We start from the raw sequence: 27139 nt of genomic DNA, 5'->3' as shown, positions 1-27139 counted from the left end.
ATTTGGGCAGCACGTACTCCAGTCTCTGCAGTGGCAGCAGAGGCAGTAACTAGTCATCATTTTTGTCCTCATATAGGGTTACTTTGTTTTTTTCTTTGGTGAAATCATATAGCCTAGGGTTTACTTCTTTTCTTCTGGTCCATCCATAAAGGGCTTACTTCAATTTGTAGATTTGGGTTCTGTAATGTTTTTCTAGCTTGTGTAATGACACCTCTTTTAAAAAAAGCGGGAAATACCACTCGATTAATAGTTAGTTGGTTGCCGAAAATTTTCTATGATTTCTTACCAATGAATTCATATTTTAATGACAAAAGGAACATTGATAATTTATATTGACACACAATTAGAAAAAAATGAAAAGAAAAAAAACATATCATATATTACATACCGATCTAATTGAGTTATGCTAGAGCTAATCGCGGGCGGGTGATCAATTCCCGTTATAAGTGTGTTTCAATTCAACAAACATTTTGCATTCACCAAACAACTCTCTTTCAAAATCTCTCTATGTATTCCTTGGTATGAAGTACGAATCAACTCATATTTAATTTGCAATACATACAATATTTGCTCAATCGATTATGAAGTGAATCGCTAAATGAATTGATTTGGTTCGACTAATCTACTATTAGCTCGAGATCTAAACCAAATTAAATTTGAACCGTTTTATTGGTGTATGTACATACCTCTTGTTAAAATTAAAAGTGATCACAACATAACATGCTAGATCGTCCAATAAAAGATCATGTTCTAAAGTCAGAAGAAGAGACATCCAACCCAAACCCAATTCTCCAAATAATTAAGGCATACACAATCACCAGCAAACAACATCATCCTCTTAATTAATCTCCATAATGCAGACATCAAACATTTTTCTAATTCATAACGCATGGCCTTGACTTTCTTCACACAAGGGTTTGAATCCGGAGTAGATGAGCTCAAGAATTCAAAAGATACAACAACTTTCCACCGTTGGATCTCTAGGGTTTAGAATCCAAGAACCAAGGGCGTGAATTATTGTGTATATCATATTCCCAAACATTCGTCTGCCTCATCATTGTCGCAATAGAATAGAAGAGAAGGGTTTCCTTTTAATATAAAAATTATTTTTAAAATTATAAAATTTGAAGTTGAATTTCAGAACTACCAAAGTGGCAAATTACGTAAATAAAAACACTGCCTTATGTCAGTCTATGTGTCCATTTTGTACCACTCGACTTACTCACTCTCTCTCTACTGACCTCATTAAAGCCACGATAGCTCTCTCCTCCACGCGCCCCTGTTGAGACAGTGCACATCACGTCTTCCCGCGCAACACGTTTTCCACGCTAATTAGATTTTTTACAAATTTAAGGCAAAGAGAAAACAAAAATGTTTTTTTAGTTTATTTTTATAATTGTCAATGACGACAGCTTAAATGACAAGGAAACTGCCAACATATGAAACAAGTTTTGATGACTTCAAGTGAAGGGTATACAATTTTGGTATGGATTCTCATTTGGTAAGAATACAATCGAATAAAATTATAAATTAATTTTTATCCCGTATTAGAGTGACGTGAATTCGTCGACATAGCAGCTCCAAACGTGCTTCAATTAATTCGCATTATAGAAAAATTTAAAATGTGCCCTTGAAGGAAGTTTGCCTCTTCAACGTGACATTAGGCCTGAGAATGATTAGACAGATAGGAGCATCCTCAAAGGCGTTGGCCTTGGCAACTTATGGCCTAATAATAGATGGGTTATTGGCTTAGAGGTTATATACTTGTTGTTGTTGGTTGTTATTGATATATGTGGGTTAGTAGGGTAGGAAGCTTGATTAATGATTGTTTACAAGCTAAATCCAGCTGAGGCTTTTAGATTTGAACCAATCATTAAAAATGTCGGCTGACTAATGGAACTAAGTGAGTGTGCCATGATCGAGGGGTTTACCTTAGTGGTGAGGTCCCTCCCCCTTTCCCCTGGTTATCTGTTCGAATTCCAGGAAAAGTGCCCCATCCCCAATGCAATGTATCCCTATTTCTATTAAAAAAAAAAAAAAGTATGCCATAAAATTCAGGCTTTTCATAAAGGAAACTAGTCAATCTCTAGGAACCAAATTCTTGGAATTTCTTACAGTTTGAATATAATAAAATAGGCTGAGCATTGAGCATTTGTTATTGTGTAGAAGGTGGGCTATTTTTAAAGAAGGCGCAGAGTTTTCCTACAAAATTCAAAGGTCGATTATATATTGATTTGTAGGCGGGGTTAGTTAGAAAATGTACTAGAAATAGAAAGTAGAAAGTATGTGCGGTGGGGCTCTTTTTCCTTTGATTTATTGCAAGGCCATGTTATGCTTGTATCTCATCAGCCAACATATATGTCACCTTCTCCCTAAAGTGTTATTGAGCTACATGTAGGCCGATTTGTGACTTGAGTTTCCATATCATCCACAATATATTTTATTTATTCTTATTTTTCACAGAAATATACTCAAATTTTTTCAAGTATATTATATGTAATTTGACAATTTCATTGGTGTTTTTTTTCTTTTTTTTGCAATAACACTTTTGTTTGATAGTATTTTTATTTGGTAATGTATTTAGTCGTATAAGAATCGATGGAATCAATAAATAAAATATTATTTTTTGACAACGATGATATTCTAAATTGTTCTAATATAGGCAGAATGAATTTCAACTTTAGTACAAAAGAATGGATGCGTTAACTTTGATTAACTAACTTAACTTACGTTTACGGAATGCACAAAGATTTTGATGCCATGGTTTTGGAAAAGGGAAACAATCCTTTTGCATTAATACTGTGTGCATTCATTTTTATGGACCCACGTTGTAAGTATGGGTAATATATAGATATGGTAGTATTAAATGGAGCTAAGCTGTAGCCCGTAGGGGATTCATTACTGTTGCTACTATGGTCTTCCTTATTACTTGCAAATTTGAATTGAAGTGAGGAAAAATTGAAGTAGCAAGTACTCAGCAAATCAGAGCAGCAGCAGAGACTCGAACACAAAAACGTCGTCATCCCCACAGCCAATCACCCACCGTCCTCAAGCCAAGCCCAGGAGAAGAACCTCTACGTCGCCGTTTCATAAACCTCCGCCACCCGACACGACACCGTTCAATACCCTCGCTTGAATAACAAGGCTTAAGGCTCGTGATTTTACTAACCAGCTGAAAAATCCAATTTTGACCAATTGTTGACTGATAAGGCAAAATTATATGTTTAAATAAAAATATTTAAATTGTTTTGTTTTGTTTTGGGGTTGCGCGTGTTTCACACAGTGAGGAAGAAGTGTCAAGGTGAAGAATGCTTGTATGGAGTGGGGGCCACCACCCCATGTGCCCTCCTCTGTCTCCACCAGCTCCTGTCTGGAAGCTCAATCATTAGAGAGAGCTCTGTTTCCCTCAGCCCAGCCCCCTCACCTCCCTCCCTCACTCTTTCTCTCTCTCTTCCCCCAAAAACCTCCATAACTCAAACAGGCCCCTTCTCTCTCTCTCTCTCTACAATTTCCACACCAAGCAAACAAAACGTACACACTCTGTGTGTACCCTAAACCCAGCTAAATACCGTCAATTTCTTCCATGTCTAATTCCGAAGCGCCCAATAACGAGCTCACTAACGGCGGCGGAGGAGGAGGGATGGTGGAGCAGCAGGCGTCGCAGAGGCCGTCTAGTAACGGCGTATTGGCCGTGAAGAAGCCGCCTTCGAAGGACCGCCACAGCAAGGTCGACGGGAGAGGCCGTCGCATCCGCATGCCCATCATATGCGCCGCACGTGTGTTCCAGCTCACACGTGAGCTCGGCCACAAGTCCGACGGCCAGACCATCGAGTGGCTCCTCCGCCAGGCCGAGCCCTCAATCATCGCTGCCACCGGAACCGGCACCACCCCCGCCTCCTTCTCCACCGTCTCCGTCTCCCTCCGCGGCGGCGCCCCCTCCTCCTCCGCTCCCTCTTCCACCACCACCTCCGACCACAAGCCTCACCTCCTCGGCGGCCCCACCCCCTTCATACTCGGCAAGCGCGTCCGCGGGGCCCACGACGACGACAACGGCAACCACAACCACAGCCACGACGCCAAGGACCCCTCCGACCACGCCAACGACGGAGCCGTCTCCGTCGTCGGCCACTCCATGGCCTCCATGCTTGGCCCCACTGCGGGGGGTCCTGGCGGCTTCTGGGCCCCGCACTTCGGGCAGGTCTGGAGCTTCGCTGCCACGCCGCCGCCGGAGATGATGGCCCAGTCGGCGGTTTCCCACCAGCAACACCAGCAGCAGCAGCAGCATTCGTTGTTCTTACAGCAACAGCCGATGGGCGAGGCCTCAGCGGCCAGAGTGGGAAATTACCTTCCAGGACATCTCAATTTGTTGGCTTCTTTGTCGGGCGGGCACGGGAATTCTGGTCGGAGAGAAGACGACCCGCGTTGAAGACCCGGATTATAGACCGTCGGTTTCTGGTGGTTGGTTCGTGCTGGTGGTGGTGTGCTTTGTTGGTATATATAAAATATGTGTATGTCTCTGTTTTGCTTTTTTTGTTGTGTGTTTTAGGGGAGAGGTGAGGGAGTTGAAGTTCTTTTGATTTTGATTAAATTTCTTGTAGTTGATTTTTAAGGTTAGAATTTAACTAGCTTTGGCTGGCTGGAAGAAGAAGAATAAGGGGTTTGTGCAAATTTGTGAATTTGAAGCAATGTATTCAAATTAGGGTTTTTTAGGGTTCAAATTGTTTTAGATTTGGGGGGTTTTGTTGGAGGAGGAGGAGAGAGAATGAAGAAGAAGAAGAAGAAGAAGAAGAAGAAGAATTAGGGTTTTAGTTGAAGGTTTTGCTGTTGTAATTGGAATGGCTTTCCCAGAAGTTTAATTCTATGAAAATATTTATTCCAATTCTCGTTCCATTTGTCAATAACCCCAATTGATCTTAATTTGTGTTTCATATCCCATTATGACGTTTTAAGGCTTAGAATTGGGTTGAGCTGGGTTTGCATTGCATTCCTGCTAGGGTTGTTGATGGGTCATTTTACAAATTCTCTCGACTTATGCATAACATTTTTCTTGGCAATGGTATTCTCCTGGACTTGAACAGGGGTTCGACTTCTCCCCCTTCGCAGCAACTTTCCGTTTTTGCTGCACTTTCCAACTGTTGGATGGCCAATACCACTCCCATCTGGGGAGCAGCACACTACACTAAACTGGAAACTGAATCAGTTTTCTGATGCTTGGTGTGTGTGGCAACTGTAGTTCATTCAGTGTGGGAGCTGAATAATTTTCGTGACACTAAGATTGTTCTTTTTATTGTTTTGCTATACTCTTCTGATAACAAATTTCTTGATTTTAACATGCAGGTTTGTTGCCTGTAAAAAGGAAAAAGCATGTTGGATGAAGTTGGGTCAATTATGCAAGCAAAATTGAAGCAGTTATCTCCTACAACATGGGGTTAGATGGTTTTTGTTAATGTTTGTTAATATATATTGAAGTCACAGTTCATGTTGAAGTACTGGTTTTCATGGTGTGCTGTTCAATTAGATTTTCGGAACCGATGCTTCCATCTGACAATAAAATCAAAGTGATCCATCATATTGAAACCCTAATGCTGTGTGATGTAGCAAGGCAGAAGTGTTGATACTTGCAATTTGCTTGTTTCAAATTTCACCAGATTTCAGCTGTTGAGTTTAACTGCAAAATAGAAAATACTATTACTTATCTTTACCGGAGGAGCAAGGCTTGTCGTTTGGAATCGAAACATAACTTCGATCTGCAGAGAAATGTTTAGTTGAGACGAGGATTTTCCTTAAAGTTGGGTCTGCTAAGTTGCAACAGGTTCTTCAACTGCACCCCCCATATTCTGGAATCAAAATTTATCCAAGTTGAAGAACAGTCGGAAGTAACAACAATCTCTAGAGCCACCAAACATCACGCTTCGCTACCCTAAAAGAGAACCAAGAAATTTTAAAAGCAAACAATCAAATTGGTCATGCAAGTATGGTATTGAAAAGGGCGGAAGCCACAGCAATGGCTTATTTCAAAAACCATGGCATTTAATAAAATGGTTTTAAGCTTACCAAATGAGAAATCATCTGCAGAACATTCAATAGTATGAAAATATATACATTTGATGGCAAATGGCAAACTCTTGCTATGCAGATCCAATTGTGTGATGAACATTGGACTGAGGATTCTATATGGCATTGACTTGAAAAGTCTTTCGAAGTACGAAATCTTCAACCCCTTTTCCCTTGCAATGTCAGCTTGAACCCAATGTGAACGGTTTCCTCATTCACCGGTAACTATAACAGTAGATTTCTTGTCTGCAAAATTAGTCAGGGCCACCACTGTTTCTGGCTCGATAGCAGACTTAGCATCCACCAGAAAAATATGACTGAAATGTCCTGCATTTAGGCCTTTGTCATGTAGCTGAAAGTTACTCGTGAAAGTCGAGAAAATCACCCTGAATTTTTTAAGCTCCTCAGTTGGAGGACAAGAGAAATAAGGCTCTTTGTAAAGGCATGATGGGAGGATGTCTTCAGGTACCCCATCTATCTCACGGAATGCAGCATTGGTTCGAAACATATCTGACTCTGGAATCACTTTCAACAAGCTCCTCATGTCATGAGCACATCCCAACAGTGGTTATTATGAGCACATATAAGAATCCTATTTTCTGTTGACATTTGACATAACTAGTGCACTGCTTCACAAACCACCACTCCAGTTTTGGATGGCCTAAAAGCGTTTCTTTCAACACATAGCCGGCCAGCCACCAAGTAAGGTGGTGAGCCCTGAATGCTTAAAATATGGCGAACTGCAGATAATTGATCAGCATCAAGTTTATGACAGGCAGAGAGCAGCGCTCGTGCAGTTGGAATGCTTGTACGGGAAACACAATCGGGAAAGAGGAAGTTCTGAAACAAAGCATCTGATGCATATTGAACTGCTTGATGAGCTCGTTTCAAATAGATTCTATTGAATGAGAACAACTTACAAGACTGCTCCAGACAACGAGATATATAAAGCCCTGTACAACATGTAAGATCGTTATAATAATGTTGATAATTTTAACATGTAAGCGTATGTTGGTGGATGTTGAGAGTTTACCTGAAACCGCACAACATTTTTACCCGATGGTCGTACATAGACTAGGTCTCTCGATAAAAGGAATGGGCGATTCTCAGGAAAAGAATCCATCTCAAAAGCTACAGAGGTTTTCTCTTCCTTATCTGGTTTTTTGTGAATTGCTGCTTCATGCAACGCCAATGTCACATTCTCCAAATCGAAATGAGGCCATTTCTGATTCAAAATAACAACATAAGTTTTTCTTCAAAGCCAGCATGCAGGATTGAGGAGATAAAATTGTTCTATCTATCACAACATTCTATAATCCATCATTCATACCACCACTCATAGGGGAAAAAGCTCTTAAGCACAAAGCTGATTGCAACTGAAACTATGCCTGTATTTTGTTTAAACAGATTCTAAAATATTCTGTCTTCAATTTTGATTTGCAACAATTGGATATCTAACAGGTGCAAGTTATCTAAACCTCAAATCTACCACATTTAATATATGCAAAATTTCCAAATAATATTTTGTATTTTTGGATAGTTGTTTTGATATTGTGTCATCAATATTCAGTTGCAATAGTTTCCAAGTTGTTTGGGTCCTTGTCTCCATGTGGAAAAGAAACGTTTACAAGAATCTTTTGGACACCTCTACTTCTATTCTGATTAAACAGAATATCAACCTAAAGCTAAAGCTATTAGGAAATTAGCTAACAATGCATATCGAGCTAACACCCTCCTCCCTCTCGTGCAGCCAGAGGGAAACATAAAAGTGCAGTCCCACCCTGCAAACTATTAAAGAAGTAGAAATGAGGGATTGGAGTGTTTCAGATTCACGACCACCTGCAATCAGAGCTCGGATACCATATTATTACAAATAATAATAATAAAACTCATGACTAATTTGAGGACCTTGACCTTAACCTTGACTTTGGGTTAGGGGTCATCATTATGCCCGCGAGCCCATGGGACAATGGGGGCCGGCTGGCCTATTGAGAAAAAGCCCGATCTGTTATATAGTGGGCCGGGTTTGGGCTTGGATGTCCAAAGCCCGACACGGCTCATAGGCCCGACTCATTTGAGCTCGAGAAAGCCCAATCGGGCCCGCCCATAAAAGCCCGGCCCACAGGCTCACATACATATAAATAAATAAATATTAAAAAAATCCAAGTTAAATGAAAGATGGAGAAAATCATTATCTATTATCATTTTAAGAACTAAAAAAATGAAGTATGGGATAAAATATGATTTTATTAATATGGCAATTGTGTAACTATATCTTTATATTTATGGAAAAAAAAAAGAACTATGAAGTTATGAACAAAGAAAAAAAATGGAGACATAAACATATAGATAAATGTAAATAGAGAACTATGATAAATCAATAAAAAAGGAAACATAGAAACACACCAAAACATAGAAAATAAATAAATAAATAAAGAATTGACAAAAAAAAAAATTTTAAAAAAAAAGACAAAAGAAAGTAGGCCCATTTAGGCCTGGTCCGTTGAGCTTAACCCGATGGGCTTTTTTAAGCCCGACCCATAGGCTAGGCTTGAGTTTTGAATTTGTCAAAAAAAAAAACCCCAACCCCGCCCAACTAGTTATTTTTTCTCTCATCTTTGAAGTCCGGTTCAAGCCTATTAAATTTGGACCGAGCTAGCGCATACCGGCCCATTGACGAGGCCTACTTTGGGTAGTTCAGTAACATATTCATCTGCTGCTCAAGGCCACACCACTCCCCAGAAAATAATAATTAATTATGAGAGGACATCTTCTGCTCAAGTCGGATCGGAAGGCCAACTTGTGTATAATTTGTTGTTGGTCTGATATGAACCAGTATCAATTAATGGATGCCAGGAAAGCCCATGAAGCCTCCTCTTCATCCTCGTCAAAACGTTGTATGTACCAAGTGTTCTTGAGCTTCAGAGGTGAAGACACACGCAAGGGCTTCACAGGCCACCTCCACGCCGCATTATCTGATGACGGAATCCGCGCCTTTCTTGACGACAACGAGCTAGAAAGAGCGGAATTTATAAAAACCCAACTGGAGCAGGCAATCGATGGGTCCATGATCTCCATAATTGTCTTCTCCAAGAGGTATGCCGAGTCCAGTTGGTGTCTTGATGAGCTGGTGAAGGTCATGGAGTGTAGAGAAAGATTGAGGCAAAAGGTTATTCCATTATTCTATAATGTTGAGGCTTCAGATGTCCGGAAACACACTGGTAGTTTTGCACAAGCATTTGAGAAACATGAAGCGGGCATCTGTGAAGGTAAACATGAGAGAGAAAAGGTACAGCGGTGGAGAAATGCTCTCATTCAAGCTGCAGATTTGTGTGGGGAAGATCTTAAAAATGCTGATGGGTAATTACTAATTTCTTGTTCCTTGGATTATCATCTCCTTACTTGACAACCATATGTTTTCTGTCCTTTTTGTTTTTGTTTTTCCAACTATGTTTTAACCATGCATTCTTTCTTATTTGATAATGTTAAATCCCAATCTTAATTGTTAATTATATCTTAGTATAAAAGAAGAAAATAATTTGGTCATTCTAAATTATTAAGTTAGGGATTCAATTTAACCTTGTAGTTTGTTCCACATCGAATGATTCGTAGTTCTGCTTCTGTGCTTAATTGCCAGGCATGAAGCAAAGTTTATCAACAAAATTCTTGGGGTGGTTAATAAACAGTTGTACAGCAAATACCAATTAGACATTGAACACGTTGTTGGAATTACTTCTCGGCTGAACGATGTTGTTCGCATGATTGATATTGAAAATTCAGGTTCTAAGGATGTTGTTCGCATGATTGGTATCTTGGGGATGGGTGGCATTGGAAAAACAACGCTTGCCAAAACCATTTATAACAAATTTGAACGTATCTTTGAGGGTAGGAGTTTCCTTGCAAACGTGAGGGAAGTAATTGCACACCAACCCATTAATGGTCTGGTTGGTTTGCAAGAACAACTTCTAAATGATATCTTGAAAAACGGGGGCATAAAGGTTGGCTCTGTTGATGTAGGGATCACTGTGATAAAAGAAAGACTTTGCTGTAAAACATTACTTGTCATAATTGATGATGCAGATGATCTACAGCAACTAAAAGCGATAGCTGGAGCTCATGACTGGTTTGGTCCTGGAAGTAGAATTCTTATAACAACAAGAAATAAACATTTGCTAGAGCAAGTTGGAGTGGATAGCACATATGTGGCTCAAGAAATGGATGAGAAAGAAGCTCTAGAGCTCTTTAGTTGGCATGCCCTCAAAAGAGGTTATCCTGATCAAGAATACCTTGACCTCTCAAGACGTGTAATTCGTTACTGTCAAGGCTTGCCACTAGCACTTCGAGTTGTAGGGTCTTTTTTGATTAAAAGAACCGCATTAGAATGGGAAAGCCAATTGGAGAGATTGGAAAGAAGTCCTCATGAAGCAATTACAAAAATACTGAGAATAAGCTTTGACGGGCTACCTGACCGTACAGACAGAAATATATTCCTTGATATATCTTGTTTCTTTATTGGAATGAACAAGGACTATGTCACACAAATATTAGATGGATGTGGCTTTTCTGCAACGCTAGGAATCCCTATCCTCATTGAATGGTGCCTTGTAACTGTTAGTGAGCAAAACAAGCTGATGATGCATGATTTGCTTCGAGACATGGGAAGAGAGATTGTTCGTGAAAATGCCTGCGGTCACCCTGAAAAATTTAGTAGATTGAGAAGACCTGAAGACGTAACAGATGTATTGAGAGACAAATCTGTAAGTACTTTTCAAGTAAAGTTTTAGAATGCATCATGCAAGAGAAGCATATGTATCCCGTGTCTATAATAAATGAAAATGTCCTTTTCCATTTCTTTAATTTTTTTTATAGTACAAGCGCTAAATCAAAGTAAAAGAGGGGGTTCTCACACATCCACACTACCAAAGTGCCATACGAATTTGAACCTGAGACCTTAGTCTGCAAGTTTAGACCATTTTTCACTTCGCTAGACTCCATTTCCATTTCTTATATTATATCCACTAAGATCAAAGCTCAATTAGGCATAACCAACAAAATATATGTGCTTTGATTGCAAACACAAACTATAGGGCGTAACTTGCTCCAATACTATTAATTATACTTTTTGGTTAATACATACACGGACTTTCATGTTTGGAAATCATTTTTCTAACTCGGTATCTTTTGTTAACAGGGAACTGACGAAATTGAAGGAGTTGCTCTTTATATCCCATGGTCTGACAAGGCTGGATTCAGTGCAGAAGCATTTACCAACATGAAAAAACTGAGGTTACTCCAACTCAGCAACGTAGAGCTCACTGGAGAGTACAAAGATTTTCCCAAAAAGTTAATATGGTTGTGCTGGAATGGATTCCCTTTAGAGTCCATGCCAGATGACTTTCCTATGCAACCAAAACTGGTTGCTTTAGACCTGCAGTATAGCAAACTCAAAATAGTTTGGAAGGATTGCAAGGTATAATAATCTCAACCTAGTTGTTGTTGGGTCTTTCCTTCTGGTTCTATACATATATTATACTTCACCTTCTCTTCATTTTGGTTTAATTTCTGTATCTGAGACCTTCCTTTTGGATTTAATTTCCATTCTAATTTTGTTTTTGTGTAACAGTTGCATCAGAATTTGAAAATCCTTAATCTCAATTGTTCCTATAGGCTAACAAAATCACCAGACTTTTCAAAACTGCCAAATCTCGAGGAATTGATATTGCAATTTTGTACTAGTTTGTCTGAGGTTCACTCATCCATCGGGGATCTTGGAAGACTTTCTTTGGTAAATCTTCAACACTGCAAAATGCTTAAGGATCTCCCACTGAATTTCTATAAATCGAAGTCTATTGAAACTCTTATACTTAATAATTGTCGAAGTTTTGAAAAGTTGGCTGAGGGCTTAGGGGACATGGTATCATTGACAATTTTGGAAGCAAACAGGACAGCCATAAGACAAATACCATCTTCCATATTAAAATTGAAGAAACTGAAAGTTTTATCTTTATGTGATGTGGAAGGGTCGCCATCAACAAATCTTTTGCCTCCTTCATTGCAAAGTTTAAGCTCTGTAAGATACTTAGCTCTTGCGTACTGCAGTTTAACTGATGATGCATTCCCCAAGGATCTCGGTAGCTTAATTTCCTTAGTATATTTAAATCTTAACGACAATGACTTTTGCAGCCTACCAAGCCTCAGTTGTCTTTCACAGCTTCAAGATTTGTCTTTACATAAGTGCATAAATCTTTGTGCAATCCCAGATTTACCAACAAATTTGAAAGTCTTAAAAGCATATGGCTGCATTGCATTGGAAAAAATGCCAGAGTTTTCAGAAATGTCAAATATAAGAGAATTGTATCTAAGAAATTCGGGCAAACTCATTGAGATTCCTGGCCTGGATAAGTCATTAAACTCCATGACAAGGATTCATATGGAAAACTGCAGTAAACTCACTGCCGATTTTAGGAAGAACATCCTACAGGTCAGTCCTCCTCTCTCTCAAACACACACATACGTGTTTCTCTTTCTATCACATACAACGCACATGTACACATGCATGCATAAGAATGTATTTCTTATAGAAATTTGGCTCTACATGGTATAGGGATGGACTTCTTGCGGATATGGTGGCATTTTTCTGAGTGGAAATGATATTCCTGATTGGTTCGACTTTGCCCATGATGATGATATTGTTTATTTCACTGTGCCTCAAAGTGTTGGTCGTAATTTGAAAGGGTTAACTTTATCCTTTGTTCTCTCTTCAGGCTTATACGGTTGTCGTATTAGCATTAAAAACATGACCGAGGGTACTGAGCTTGACGCCAGGATCATACCTGACTGTCGAAGTTATGGTACTGGTTTTTATCTTTGGCAGGGACAGTTATCAAATGACGAGCTCAAATTGCAAGATGGTGATAAAGTCTTGATTGAAATAATAGCAGACTATAATTTGGTGAAGAAAACATGTGTTAGTCTGGTATGGGACAAATTTATGAACGAAAATATGATTGAATACCATCTTTGTGCGTATGAACGACACCCATCTCAAAATCAGGTCAATGATGATGACATCATTCATGTCGAAGATGATAATCACATAACAAAATCACCAGACTTTTCAAAATTCCAAAATCTCGAGAAGTTGATATTGAAAGGTTGTAAGGAGTTGATTAAGGTTCACTCATACATCGGGGATCTTGGAAGACTTTCTTTGGTAGATCTTGAAGGCTGCAGAATGCTAAAGGATCTCCCACTGAATTTCTATAAATCCAAGTCTATTGAAACTCTACTACTTAATGGTTGTTCAAGTTTTGAAGACTTGGCTGATGGCTTAGGGGACATGGTATCATTGACGATTTTGGAAGCAGATGACACAGCCGTCAGACAAATACCATCTTCCATAGTAAAATTGAAGAAGTTGAGAATTTTATCTTTATCTGGTGAGAATTTTGAAATTCCATCTTTTATATCTATCTGGTGAGAATTTTGAAATTCCATCTATAATAGAGTTCTCTCTTGCAGGCTACTGGCGGTTAACTGAGGATGCAATCCCTAAGGATCTATGTAGCCTAATTTCCTTAGAACATCTGCTTCTTGGACGCAATTTCTTTTGTAGCCTACCAAGTCTCACTGGTCTTTCAAAGCTCAAGGTCTTGTGTGTAAATGCATGCGAATTTCTTCGTGCAATCCCAGATTTACCAGCCAATTTGTATGTTCTGAAAGCAAATGTCTGCCCAAATTTGGAAACAATTCCAGATTTTTCAAAAATGTCGAATATGAAAGAATTGCATCTAAGTGATTCGTTCAAACTCACTGAGGTTCCAAGCTTGGATAAGTCATTAAACTCCATGACAAGGATTCATATGGAAGGCTGCACCAATCTGACTGCCGATTTTAGGAACATCCTACAGGTCTCTCTCTCTCTCTCTCTCTCTCTCTCACACACACACACACACACACACACACACACACACACAATCTGACTGCCCATGTGATGGTATATGCATGCATGTATAAGAATGTATTGCTTCTGGTGTGCAGAGATGGACTTCTTGCGGATTTGGTGGAATTTTTTTGAATGGAATTTATGATATTCCGGAGTGGTTCAAATTCGTCAATGATGTGGACAATATCGTCTTCTTTGAAGTTCCTCAAAGAATCATGGGTCGGGATTTAAAGGGGTTGACTATATGCTTCATTTATTCTTCAGACAACCCAGTACTTGATAGCATTTGCATTATCGTTAGAAATCTTACCAAACAAACTACTTTGCACACCAAGATAGCATTTGCGAGATACGGAAGACCAGAACCCTATTTGTTTTGGTGGAGACGATTGTCAAACGACGAACCTGAAGACGTTTATTTTTGGCAGGGACAATTTTCAAACGATGTGCTCCATTTGCAAGGCGGGGACCAAGTCTCCATTATTGTAAGGCCTGATGATGTTGATTTAGTGAGAGTGAAGAAGACAGGGGTTCATCAAACTAGTGTTATACATGAACAATTAGCAGTGGAACCATATCTGGATTTTTTTGGGGAAACTGATAATGAGGCAGGACGGAGCCATGACGCCTTTGTTTGGACTAATCAATCGAGTGCTGTGGGTGAACAATTAGCATTGGAGTTTATGACCCCATTTCAAGAAATTGTACCATACTAAGCAAGCCATCAATCTTGATGGAGGAAGAAGAAGCAGAGAGAAATTGCAATCTTGATTTATGTATTTCTTAATCTTTTAAGCTACAGTACTATTACACTCTATACATTTGTCTAACTCACTACTAACAACTCACGTGCCCTGCACACCTAACTCACCCTTGAATTAGACCAATACCCCAATGCCGGTTAAAACAACAGCACTTGCCAAAACAACAGTGTGGAGAGACGTCCATCCCGTTTTCTGGGCTGTGGTTGGGTAATATGATCCTGTCAATTACAAAGTTACAAATTTCAATAGGAAATCTACTTCAATGATTTGGTGATGAGATTACTCAAATGAGAGAGCCACGTGGAGACCACCACCTGTCCCAAAGCAAGTCACATTCTGGTCGATATCTACAGATGCAGACACGTGTCGATAAGCAGACAACATACGCTTCACACCTTATTCACACCTGAAACATTTTTCATTTTAGAGAAAACTAGAAAGGGCGCCCGCGCGATGTTGCGGGTTTTGAAATTACGTCAAATGTGTATAAAGCCGTAAATATATGTAGGAAACATGGCTTTGTTTATATCTATATTTAGATCTAAATAGTGGCATCATGCTTAGTTTAGTACGTTTAAGTTACAAAAAATAAATTAATAAGATAGATAAATTAATAAGATGATATTTGTGCTGCTTGTTATGTTAAAATATTAGCCCTATATATATATATTGAGATCTAAACAGTATCATCATGCTTATTTTAACCTTTATATATATATATATATTGAGATCTAAACAGTGTCATCATGCTTCGTTTGGCAACCTTAAGGTGTAAAAAATAAACTAACATGTTTTATATGCTGCTTGTTATGTTAAAATATTATGCATATTTTAATATATCAAGTAGCTATTAAAACATCAAAATATGAGCAGACTTAAGCTGCGTATTATTCAAATAGACTTGTACATACATTTATCTATATTTTAATGGGTAGTGGACATAGATTTTTCTTTTTTGATGTTTCTTGCAAGGGTTGCTGCATTTGTTGTGTAGCTGGTTGATGTTCCTTCTTCTCCATTGGTATAAACGGGGTAAACGGTAAGTGTCAGTGTCGACAAATAAGAAAATTTGAGCAAAGACAATGGCTGTTGTTATAGAATTAAGGCCAACAACAGAAGCTGCACAAACCACAATTTAAATGATCTAAAAATACCTAATAACCTATAAACAGAAAGAAGATGATCTAGTGACCTAATGAGAAAATTTGTTACAGAAGTAAGATAATCTAATGGAGAAGTAAGCTATTGAAGTAGCAACGATGTATAAACGGCTATATGTTATGGAAGTAGAATAAAGGTAGAGATAAAATGCTACAGGTTATAGTTTTGTTAATTACATTTAAAACATTTAATAACAATGTTTCAAATTTGAAAAATGTAATTGAAAGTCAGTTCATATGGGAGCTCCAAAAAAAATACGAAAAAAGCAAATTTTAATAATTAATAAAAAAAAAGAGTAAATAAATTTATAAATTTATTAAAGTTATCAAATATCCATACCACTTAATACAGAGAAATTGAGTGGGGAAATAAGCTGTGAACAATGAAATATTACGTAATGTATACGTTAATGAGATGAATGAATTGAAAAGGAAAGAGCATAAACTTTGATGTTGAAGTAGGAGAGGCAATTTTGGAACTGCCCTGGGCTTTTTTCTTCTTCAAACCGATCATTGGTAAATTGTCAAAATCTGACACATTTTCTTCTCTGGTTTTATGTTTATCATCGGCAAGACAAACACTTTCATAAGAGATTTCTATACTATTTGAAATGGCAAAACTATGAGCTTCTTGCATCATCTGATTTCGTTTGCTATCTCTAGTCCTTTTACGAATTATGCACAAAAATTTAAAACCCCAAGCAACAGATTGATAACTGGAAAGGAGAAAAAAACATGCATTTATAAAATTTTAAATTATCAATCACACTTAAACTGTAATTAAGCAAAGCAAATGCACCGAGATATTGACAGAACCACAGAAATGAGAATTTTTAATTGTCATAATATTTGACAATCAATAAGCTACAGCCACCATGCATGCAGTCTATTAAAAACATGGATGAAACACTAACCTGTAGTCAACGAAGCTATCAAGCACTTCGAAAAACAGCCACACAAAAGCTTCTGTTTCAATACTGATTTTGGTATTGAAGAATATTAAGAATATAGACCCCAACAGAAACTTTACTTTTTGTTACATTTCCTTACACAAATAAATGAAAACATGAAAATATACGGAGTTGATAGTGGCAGAGGATTATTTAGACATAAATAAAAATATTAATTCAAAGATATGCAAAATGAAAAGTTGGGACCGGAGACAAAGATCATCTGTTCTATGAGTTCCAATGTTACATGCAAATGAATCGAGAAGAGGAAGAAAGTTTACCGAATGCAAAGCAGCAGCAGCTGAGCTTGTTGCTGAGTGTTGACCAGCCGACGACTGAACGTCGCTTTCCTTTTGGTTTTGGAAAGTTCAAAAGTCTGAAGACTGAAGATTCTTCCATAATAATGTACACGCTCACCAGTCCCACCCCTAACCGGGTGTTGCCAATTCAGCAAAAGGGGCCCACCTAGATAAGGATCAAGGAAAAAAAGTCTTTACTTGCAAACTAGTGGTTTCAAGTTCGAATCCCTATGACATATTGATAGTGTGTGTATGTAAGAAACCCCATTCCCCTTGTAGTTTAGGCGATCTCTTGTATTTTTTTTTAAAATGGTATAGTGTTGTACAGTAATGTGATCTCTTTGGCATTTCTAAAAGAATTTTATTCATTCTAGTAGAGTATAGCTCAGTTGGTTGACCTCTTTTACCTCAAATCTTGTGGACAGATGTTCAAAAATCTCAGACATCCAAGAATGTTTGTATGTACAACCCCCCGCCCCCCTCCTTCCCAAATAGCTTCTACTCTGAAAAAAAGAACCTCATGCATGTCCATGCCCATGATATGGTACTTACTTGTTTAGTTTCATCCCTAGTTAAACTCAGAATTAATTACTGGGTTTTGACTTTCCCTTTAGTTGATTTACATTATTGCCCTTATGGGTTTTTATCCTGGGTAGCTTTGGGGTTTGCATGCAGCCATCATTCTTCAGCTAACTTTTAGTTGGATCCAACCTGCAAACTGAGATGAAATTATAATGAGCTTGCCTAAAAGTCTGAGATGAAGCAACTGCAAGGATGTGTTTAGTTCTTCAACTGCACTCCAAGCACTCGTACTTGTGAAATCTTCTAAGTCTAACTTATTTGACTAACTTCACACGGTGTTCCAAGAACTCCGGTTTTGTTTCTTGATTGCAGGCCATTTCATTTCTCTCATGCAAATTTGATCCCATGTGTACTCTGTTCTATTTAGTGGCGGGCGTTGTGAAAACAAGTATGGCCGTGCGGCTATACTATTTAAAAAATAAATACTCCAGTCCAGCCGAACGGCTATACTATTTGGTATACGGACCCGCCCAGCGCTTAGGTGCCCACGTCTGGCTATACTACTTTTTAAAAACTAAAAATACCCTCCTATAGCCGCGCGGCTATACTTCAGAACAGTTTAGCCGAGCGGCTATACTATTTTTTTTAAAAACGAAATACCCCGAAAAAAAAAGAAAAAAAAAACCTGTAGTATAGCAGCGCGGCTATACTATGTGAGTGAAAAAATAGAACCCCCTAGCGCTTAAGTGCCGACGTGTCAACACCAGTATAGCCGGTCGGCTATACTAATTTCAAAAACGTAAAGCCGAACGGCTATACGATTTGTTTTTTTCATGGTGCTGCCCGCAAAACGGAAGAAGCAAACTTTTGAGAGTTCTTAAAGGGCCAACACATCACTTCCTTTAGAGACTACTTACAAGAAAAAGTTCCAAATGGATCCCTAGCATAAAATTCTGCACTTTAAAAAGATCAAACTGGAGGCTGGAGAATTGCTGCTAAAGATATCAACCCAGATAGTGACTTTAGAAATTTAAAAGCAAAGAGTCAAATGGTTCATGCAACTATGCAAAGAGTTTTAAGCTTAATCCAAAAGCCTGCAGGTGTTGCTGAGTGTGGCTCTTGCTACAAGTCCAATTGTGTGATAATTAAGCATTGGATTCAGGGTTCTATATGGCCTTGACTTGAAGAGTCTCTCAAAGATGGACCATGTTGTATTGACGGATTCTCTCTAGTAGAAAGATGATACACAAGTCAACGGGGTCCAGCTAAGTGAAAAATGACCTTAATTGGCAGACGTTCAAGCCCCATGACATCATGGTAGTGTGTGTAAGAAACCCCCTCCCCTTATATTTTAGACTATTGCTTGTACTAAAAACCCTTCTTTAAGTGCATGAAAATCGTGGATTTAACATATAGGTTGCCTGTGGAAAGAAAAGCATGTCAGACGAAGCTGGGAGAATCTTGCAAACAATATTGAAGCATCAAGTTGTCTCATGGTTCTTTTTTAAAATATTTAGTTTATGTGAATTGTTTTTATGTTTGCTGTATATATATTTGAAACATAATCTTTATCTGCAGAAATGTTTATTTATGGCCCTTCAGCTTGAAAACTCTCTTCTCCAAAATTTTCACTTTAGAGAGTTAAAACTGAGGCTGGAGAATTGCTGTCAATCCAGATATTGACTTTAAGAAAAGAGAAAGAAGGAACTTTGGGTCACAATCCAGTTACTGAGAATTGCTTTGCATTATTTACAGTGTTTTTGCAATAAAAAACCATGACATCTAAGAATATATATGGTTGTAAAGTTAATGCATGGGAAATCATCTGCAGAACATCGAGACGCGCACACGTGTATGACATAATGTATACATTCCAAAGCACCTGTAAGTGTTGCTGAGTGTGGCTCTTGCTACTGGTCCAATTGTGTGATAAGCATTGGATTGAGGCTTCTATATGGCCTTGACTTGAAAAGTCTCTCGAAGTACGAAATCTTCAGTCCCTTTTGCCTTGCCATGTCTGCGCGAACCCAACGTGAATTATCTCCTGGTTGACCAGTGACTATAACAGTAGTACTTTTTTCTGCAAAATTAGTTAAGGCCACTGCTGTTTCCGGCTCAATGGCAGATGAAGCATCCACCAGAAAAATATGACTAAAATGTCCAGAAGTTAGGCCTTTATCATGTAGCCGAAAGCTACTCATGAGAGTTGAGAAAATCACCCTGAATTTTTTGAGCTTCTCAGTTGGAGGACAAGAGAAATAAGGGTCTTCGTAAAGGCATGATGGGAGGATGTCATCAGGCACCTCATCTTTCTCACGGAATGCAGCGTTGGCTCGAAACATATCTGACTCTGGAATCACTTCCAACAAGCTTCTCATAATCCCATCACAACAGCGGTTACTAGGAGCACATATCAGAATCCTATTTTTGAGTGAGGTTTGACATAACTGGTGCACTGCTTCACAAACAACCGCTCCAGTTCTCGACGGCCTAAAAACGTTCCTTTCAACACAAAGCTGGCCAGCCACCAAGTAAGGTGGTGAGCCCTGAATGCTTAAAATTTGACGAACAGCAGATAATTGTTTGGCATCAAGTTTGTGACTGCCAGACAGCAGCGCTGGTGCAGTGGGAATGCTCGTGCGGGAAACACAATCGGGAAAGAGGAAGTTCTGAAACAAAGTATCCGATGCTGTTTGAACTGCTTGGTGAGCTCTTTTCAAACATACTCTATTGAATGAGAAGCTGACATCATATTTTTGGGTCGAATAATGATAATCATAAAATTCATCTTCAAATTCAGCTAATACAAGATTGCTCCTAATAATGCGATGTATAATACCCTGCATAGCATGTAATAAGATAATTATAATGCGGATAGTTTTAAGAAATTGCTCAGCAAATGTTAATGAATGTTCAGAGTTTACCTGAAACTGCTCAGCATTTGTACCTGATGGCCGTACATGGACTAAGTCCCTCGACAAAAGGAATGGCCGATTTTCAGGAACAGAATCAATCTCAAATTCTACGAAAGTTTTCTCTTCCTTGTCTTTATTTTTATAAACTGCTGCTTCATGCAACTTCAGTGTCACATTCTTCATATTGAAATCAGCCCATTTCTGGTTTAAAATTAACAGCAAAGGTTTTTTTATTTCTTTCAAAGTCAGCATGAAAAATCGTACAAAATTTAGAAAAGAAGAATGTTGTTGTACCACAGCATTCTGCATTCCATCATTCATCATACGACAGCTCTTAAGATACTGAAATGCACAATGCATAATGCAAAGGCATGTACATGAAACTCAATCATTTCAAAACAATAGCCAATCACTGATGCAAACAAAGAAGTATCAAGTATATAAACAGAATCTTTGGGTACAGAAAAGTGATTACTAATACGAAATAAACTATGTTTTGCTAACCCTTCAAAACTGTGCTATATAATCAATATTTAAATCAGATATTATCGTCAAATCTTCCTAAAATTGTAACTTAGAGAAGTGTTTTACACACATATTTATATAAATGGTTTGATATATGCCATATTTTCTTAAATACTTAAGAAGAAAAGGCATTACAAATGGGCAAGATTCTTGCATACCTCATGGTAGAACTCTTCAGCATATAACAGAGCAGCAAAGTAATCCTTATATGTCGTGGGAGACAGAGGCTGTTTAAGAACTTTAGGCACAATGTCATTCTTGATCAAATCCTTGATATCCTCAGGAATCGTGAATATAGGCACAATATCAACACATACATAATTTTTCTCCCCCTTTTCGTTTATTACATTTGAGGATGCTGGGGATAGAACTTGCTTAAAGATTGGAGGGAACTCAGTGGAAGGCACAGGAGGTCCCGAGGATGGAGATGGTTTTGGAGATGTTGGAGGATTTGGTGATGATGAATGTGATTTTGATGAAGCCTGAGGTGGTTTAGAGGAGGATGTAGACAGTTTAGATGAAGATGAATTAACAAAAGTTGATTGAGGCAGCTTAGATGAAGATGATGGGGGCTCAGGGAATGTTGATTGAGGCAGCTTGGATGAAGAAGATGGTTGTGTTCTAGATAAAGATGTTGGGAATTTAGGAGATGGAGAAGATGTACTGATAGAAGAAGATTGCTGATTTGAAGAAGATGGAGATGGTTTTGAAGAAGATGTTGGGGGTTTTGTGGATAATGAATGTGGCTCAGATGAAGCCGGAGACAATGAGGCCTGAAGTGGCTTAGAGGAGTAAGTAGATAGTTGAGGAGGAAACAGAGATGATGTGGATGAAGTTGTTGGGGGTTGAAGGGATGATGAAGATGGACTAACAAAAGGTGATGGGGGTAGCTTAGATGAAGATGTTGCGAATTTAGGAGACGACGAAGATGTATGGAGCGAAGAAGATTGCGGTTGTCTACCCAATGAAGGAGGTGTAGGGGAAGATGAAGGTGGATTAGAGGGAGACAGGACTGGTTTAGATGGAGTTGCCGGTGGTTCAGATGAATGTGGCAAGCGGTTTATGTGGCTAGTATCACGATCCTGTACTTCGGGTTGGAAGGGAAGCCATTTCAAGAGTTCGCGAAAAAATGACATGATTTTCCTCTTTCTGTGAACAAAACAAAGAAACCAAACGACCATTTGAGAACTATGACTACTCCCATTGCAGGGTCTAAAGTATGAGACTCATTCAAATCTACCAAACATGCAGAGCAACAAGTTCAAACCGAGCAGAGGAATAGTTAGACATAAATGAAAATATTAATTCAAAGATTGAAAATAAATAGTTGTGATGTGATGGGATACAAAGATCATCTGTTCTATGAGTTAGAATGTCATATGCAAAATGGATTGAGAAAGAGCAAGTTTACCGAATGCACCGCACGCAGCACCTGAGCTTGTTGCTGCTGAAGTGTCTTGTTGGTTTTGGACCTGAGCTTGTTAAAAAGACTCCGAGTTTGAAGATTCTACCGTAATAACAACGCGGCTGTCCAGTTGTCGTCATTCCATTCATCCGGTCCCACCACAAACCAGGCCTTGCCAAATCAGCAAAATGGGCCCACCTAGATAAGGATCAACCGATCAAGAAGGGCATTAAACTAAGTAATTAAAAATTAAACAAACTATTTAACATTTTAAAACAAGTCCTGGACAAACATATTAGCCACATTCTCTGACTTTGTTGTTTGCAATTGAAAAACCAGCTGTTTTTTAGTTTTTGTTTTCACTTTAGTAATGGGTTGTGTCACGTTTGGATTCGTATTATATTGGGATAATAAACGTGTCAAAAATGCTTAACTCAAACCTGATCCATTTAATAAGCATGTCGTGTGAAACATATTATTAAACAGATTACTTGTTAAGAACCTGTTTAACAAATTATGAGGATTGCTAGCTATATTTGATTTTTTATATCATAATTTGACCAAAAAAGGAATTCTTATATTATAATCAAATAAGAATGTTTTCTAAAGCCTTGCAATAAATTGACTTCAATTGATGACATGCCTCTAGTTTATATTCTCCCATATGTGTTGTAACAACTCTCCCCTTTCATATTTCTTTCAATCTCATCTTCACTTTCATTCTCACTTTCATTCTCCCTCTTTTCTCTCTATACTCTAGCACAAAACATGAGAACTAAAAACTAAAATTGAATTGGTTATCAGATGGAGACTTAGGTAACCACCTACTTCTAAGTCCAAACGGCTTAGCTGATGGATGGGCTACACGGATTCAATCTTTGGGATCATTGATCATGGAGCTGAATCACTTTTGTCTTTTGTGATATCAATTAGTTAAGTGTTTGGATAAGGAAATTGTGAATTTGACATGCATGCATGTTGGCTGTGGAAAGAAAAGCATATCAGATGAAGCTGGGAGAATCTTGCCAGCAACATTGAGGCAGTTGTCTCCTACACCAAGGGAGTAGATGGTTTTTTTTGAAGTACTGGTTTTCAAGCATGAACAGGTGAATGTTCATGCTTGAAAACCGATATAGTACATGCACAGTCAGACAGAGTCACAAAGGTTGAATCTTCTTTGGTCCTTTTTGTTTAGCAAAGTTTAACAGGAAGAAGGCTTCAGAAAAAAACTGTGGATGGCATGGAAAATTATCACCCTGAAGGATTTTTTGTTTGTTTTTGTTTTAAGAAAAAACTTTGGCTTATAATTCACTTACAGTGATTTTTCCATCAGCAAGTTAAGAAACAAAATTGATTGAGATAGATAGAGGATCTGAAAATGCAGGATGATGAGGTAAGGTAACCGAGGAGGCTTAGCTGATGGATGGGCTACAAGAAAACGGTTGCAATTAAAAGCAATCACCACACTTTGCAGAAGGCTACTTACAACAAAACAGTCACCCTAATATCTTAGGCTGTGGCTTATGAACCAAGAAATTTAAACAGCAAACAGTCAAATGTTTCGTGCCAAAGGGTTTTAAGCTTAATGCAAAAGCCTGTAGGTGTTGCTGATTCTGGCTCATGCTACTGGTCCAAATGTGTGATAAGCATTGGATTGAGGCTTCTATATAGCCTTGACTTGAAAAGTCTCTCGAAGTATGAAATCTTCAGCCCCCTTTCCCTTGCCATGTCTGAGCGAACCCAACGTGAACGATCTCCTGGTTGACCAGTGACTATAACAGTAGTACTTTTTTCTGCAAAATTAGTTAAGGCCACTGCTGTTTCCGGCTCATTGGCAGATGAAGCATCCACCAGAAAAATATGACTAAAATGTCCAGCAGTTAGGCCTTTATCATGCAGCCGAAAGCTACTCATGTAAGTCGAGAAAATCACCCTGAATTCTCGGAGTTCCTCTGTTGGAGGACAAGAGAAATAAGTTTCTTTGTAAAAGCATGATGGGAGGATGTCATCAGGCACCTCATCTTTCTCGCGAAATGCAGCATTGGCTCGAAACATATCTGACTCTGGAATCACTTTCAACAAGCTTCTCATAATCCCATCACAACAGCTGTTACTAGGAGCACATATAAGAACCTTATTTTCTGGTGACGTTTGACATAACTGGTGTACTGCATCACTAACAACCCCTCGAGTTGTTGAGCCAGCTACCAGGTAAGGCGGTGAGCCCCGAATGCTTAAAATACGACGAACTGCAGATAACTTATCCGGATGGGTAGAAAGCAGCGCTGGTGCAGTGGGGATGCTCATACGAGAAACACAATCAGGAAAGAGGAAGTTCTTAAATAAAGCATCTGATGCAGTTTGAACTGCTTGGTGAGCTCTTTTCAAACAGACTCTATTGAATGAGAAGCTCACATCATATTTTTGGGTTGAATCATGATAAGCATAAAATTCATCTTCAAATTCCACTAATACAAGATTGCTCTTAATAATGCGGTATATAATGCCCTGCACAACATGCAATAAGATAATTATAATGCAGATAGTTTTAAGAAATTGCTCAGCATATGTCAATGGATGTTCAGAGTTTACCTGAAACTGGTCAACATTCGTACCCGATGGTCGTACATAGACTAAGTCCCTTGACAAAAGGAATGGCCTATTTTCAGGAACAGAATCAATCTCAAATTTTATGAAGGTTTTCTCTTCCTTCTCTAGATTTTTATAAACTGCTGCTTCATGCAACTTCAGTGTCACATTCTTCATATTGAAATGAGCCCATTTCTGGTTTCAAACAACAACCACAGGTTTTTTCAGTTATATTTCTTTCAAAGTCAGCAAGAAAAATCATACAAAATTAAGAAAAGAAGAATGTTATCATTCATACCACAATATTTAGTTGCAAAGGCATGTACATGAAACTCCATGATTTCAAAACAATAGCCAGTTTTAGTGTGCATTGGTTTCAATGCATACAAACAAGTATCAAGTATAATTAACAGAATCTTTGTGTAGAGCAAAGTGATTATAATATGAAATAAGCTATGTTTTGCTAACGATTCAAAACTGTGCTGTATAATCCATGTTTAAACCAATCAAATTCAGATATTATCGTCATATCTTCCAAAAACTGAAACTTAGAGAAGTACTTTACAAACATATTTATATAAATGGGTTCATATCTGTCATAATTTTCTTAACTAACTATTGAAGAAAATGCATTACAAATGGGCAAGATTCTTGCATACCTCATGGTAGAACTCTTCAGCATATAACAGAGCAGCAAAGTAATCCTTATATGTTGTGGGGGACAGGGGCTGCTTTAGAACATTGGGCACAATGTCATTCTTGATCAAATCTTTGATATCCTCCGGAATCAGAAATATAGGTAATGGATCCTTTTCGACCCACACATAATTTTTCTTCACCTTTTGATTTATTACACTCGGGCAGGCTGGGGATAGGACTTGCTTGAAGATTGGAGGGAGCTTAGTGGAAGACACCGGCGGCCCAGAGGATGGAGATGGTTTTGAAGATGTTGGAGGTTTTGGTGATGATGAATGTGATTTTGATGAAGCCTGAGGTGGTTTAGAGGAGGCTGTAGACAGTTTAGGAGGAGATGGTCTAGATGAAGGTGTTTGGAATTGAAGGGATGGTGAAGATGGACTAATAAGAGTGGATTGGGGCAGCTTAGATGAAGATGTTGGGTGTTTAGGTAATGCTGAAGGCTGATCAACAGAAGAAGATTGTTGTGAATTAAATACAATTGTTAGGAATTCATGGGTAAATGAAGATGCATTGACAGAGGATTGTAGTGGTTTAGATGAAGATGCATTAACAAAAGTTGATTGAGGCAGCTTAGATGAAAATGATGGGGGCCCAGGGAATGTTGAATATGTATTGCAAGAAGAAGATGGTTGTGTTTTAGATAAAGATGTTGGGAAATTAGGAGATGGAGAAGATGATTGCCGTGGTTTCGATGAAGATGTTGGAGGCTTAGGGGATGATGAAGAAGCACTAAAAGGAGATTTAGGTGCTTGAGATGGAGGTGATGGGGGTTTATAGTTATAGGAGGCTGGAGATTGATTAGTAGAAGTCAGGGGTGGAGAGTAGTTTCTGTGGGGAGTTTGATATTCATAATCATTATGATGGAAACTGGTTTGTCTGGGAATTTGATTATAAGAATCATGATAATTATCATGCTCATCTTCACAACAAAGAAGGCATTTCAAGACTTCAAGAAAAATTGACATGCTGGCCCTCCAGTCTCTGATCAAAACACACAAGTCAACACAACTATTTGAGAGTTATTAGACCTATTCTAAGGTCTAAAATGTTACATACAAAGATGGATATGATCCATCCAAGAACAGAAGAACTGAGAAACCAACAAGGAAAAAGAAACACAGAAAAAGCCAAAGAAGAAGAAAAAAGCACTCACTCACCAGAGTCAACGAGCCAACGACTGAAGAGAGCTTTGCCACGAAGTAAGCCAACAGCAACATTATTATAATCCCAACATAGTACATGCAGAGTCACAAAGGTTGAAGCTGCTTTATACTCCTCTTTTAACTTTTGGTATTTGTTTTTTCAAAGAAGA

At 38.5% G+C, this 27139-nt stretch overlaps 4 protein-coding genes and 1 pseudogene across 4 annotated transcripts; 2 read left to right on the top strand and 3 right to left on the bottom strand.

Moving 5' to 3' along the window:
• The first annotated feature begins 3394 nt into the window (after positions 1-3394).
• LOC103323686 (transcription factor TCP7-like) lies at positions 3395-5583 on the top strand. Its single transcript, XM_089044959.1, has 2 exons — positions 3395-4508; positions 5338-5583. Exon 1 carries the CDS (start codon positions 3584-3586, stop codon positions 4424-4426), a length of 843 nt encoding a protein of 280 aa, XP_088901085.1. The 5' UTR covers positions 3395-3583; the 3' UTR covers positions 4427-4508; positions 5338-5583.
• Positions 5584-5941: 358 nt separating this feature from the next.
• Positions 5942-7177, bottom strand: LOC148920023 (putative RNA helicase SDE3; annotated as a pseudogene).
• A 1637-nt stretch (positions 7178-8814) lies between these two features.
• Positions 8815-12646, top strand: LOC103323613 (TMV resistance protein N-like). The gene is given in 5 exon segments (XM_089044958.1): positions 8815-9414; positions 9692-10811; positions 11246-11524; positions 11678-12542; positions 12545-12646. Coding segments are annotated over 5 exon segments (2871 nt in total). The 5' UTR covers positions 8815-8881; the 3' UTR covers positions 12619-12646.
• Positions 12647-19419: 6773 nt separating this feature from the next.
• LOC103323612 (putative RNA helicase SDE3) lies at positions 19420-22448 on the bottom strand. The gene is made up of 3 exons (XM_008225613.2): positions 21293-22448; positions 20619-20810; positions 19420-20534 (listed from the first exon to the last, which is right to left on the bottom strand). The coding sequence occupies exons 1-3, from the start codon at positions 22313-22315 to the stop codon at positions 19605-19607; spliced, it is 2145 nt and encodes a 714-aa protein (XP_008223835.2). The 5' UTR covers positions 22316-22448; the 3' UTR covers positions 19420-19604.
• Positions 22449-23968: 1520 nt separating this feature from the next.
• On the bottom strand, positions 23969-26792 carry LOC103323611 (putative RNA helicase SDE3). Its single transcript, XM_016792100.2, has 3 exons — positions 25788-26792; positions 25132-25323; positions 23969-25047 (listed from the first exon to the last, which is right to left on the bottom strand). Exons 1-3 carry the CDS (start codon positions 26790-26792, stop codon positions 24163-24165), a joined length of 2082 nt encoding a protein of 693 aa, XP_016647586.2. The 3' UTR covers positions 23969-24162.
• Positions 26793-27139: the final 347 nt, after the last annotated feature.

Source organism: Prunus mume, linkage group LG2, assembly GCF_029339155.1.
Source record: "Prunus mume cultivar Tortuosa linkage group LG2, ASM2933915v1, whole genome shotgun sequence".
Lineage (NCBI taxonomy): Eukaryota > Viridiplantae > Streptophyta > Magnoliopsida > Rosales > Rosaceae > Prunus > Prunus mume.
The sequence above is the reverse complement of the archived record's forward strand: the minus strand, read 5'-3'. Positions and strand labels throughout refer to the sequence as shown.

What these genes read in the sequence shown, in the direction of transcription:
- LOC103323686 (XM_089044959.1), top strand. Translation starts at nt 3,584, where the DNA reads ATGTCTAATTCCGAAGCGCCCAATAACGAGCTCACTAACGGCGGCGGA.
- LOC103323612 (XM_008225613.2), bottom strand. Translation starts at nt 22,315, where the DNA reads ATGGTCGTTTGGTTTCTTTGTTTTGTTCACAGAAAGAGGAAAATCATG. An exon ending in CTGAAGAGTTCTACCATGAG is followed by an intron (nt 20,811 to 21,292) that starts GTATGCAAGAAT and finishes ATTTTAAACCAG; the next exon opens with AAATGGGCTGATTTCAATAT. An exon ending in CAAATGCTGAGCAGTTTCAG is followed by an intron (nt 20,535 to 20,618) that starts GTAAACTCTGAA and finishes CATGCTATGCAG; the next exon opens with GGTATTATACATCGCATTAT.
- LOC103323611 (XM_016792100.2), bottom strand. Translation starts at nt 26,792, where the DNA reads ATGTCAATTTTTCTTGAAGTCTTGAAATGCCTTCTTTGTTGTGAAGAT. An exon ending in CTGAAGAGTTCTACCATGAG is followed by an intron (nt 25,324 to 25,787) that starts GTATGCAAGAAT and finishes GTTTGAAACCAG; the next exon opens with AAATGGGCTCATTTCAATAT. An exon ending in CGAATGTTGACCAGTTTCAG is followed by an intron (nt 25,048 to 25,131) that starts GTAAACTCTGAA and finishes CATGTTGTGCAG; the next exon opens with GGCATTATATACCGCATTAT.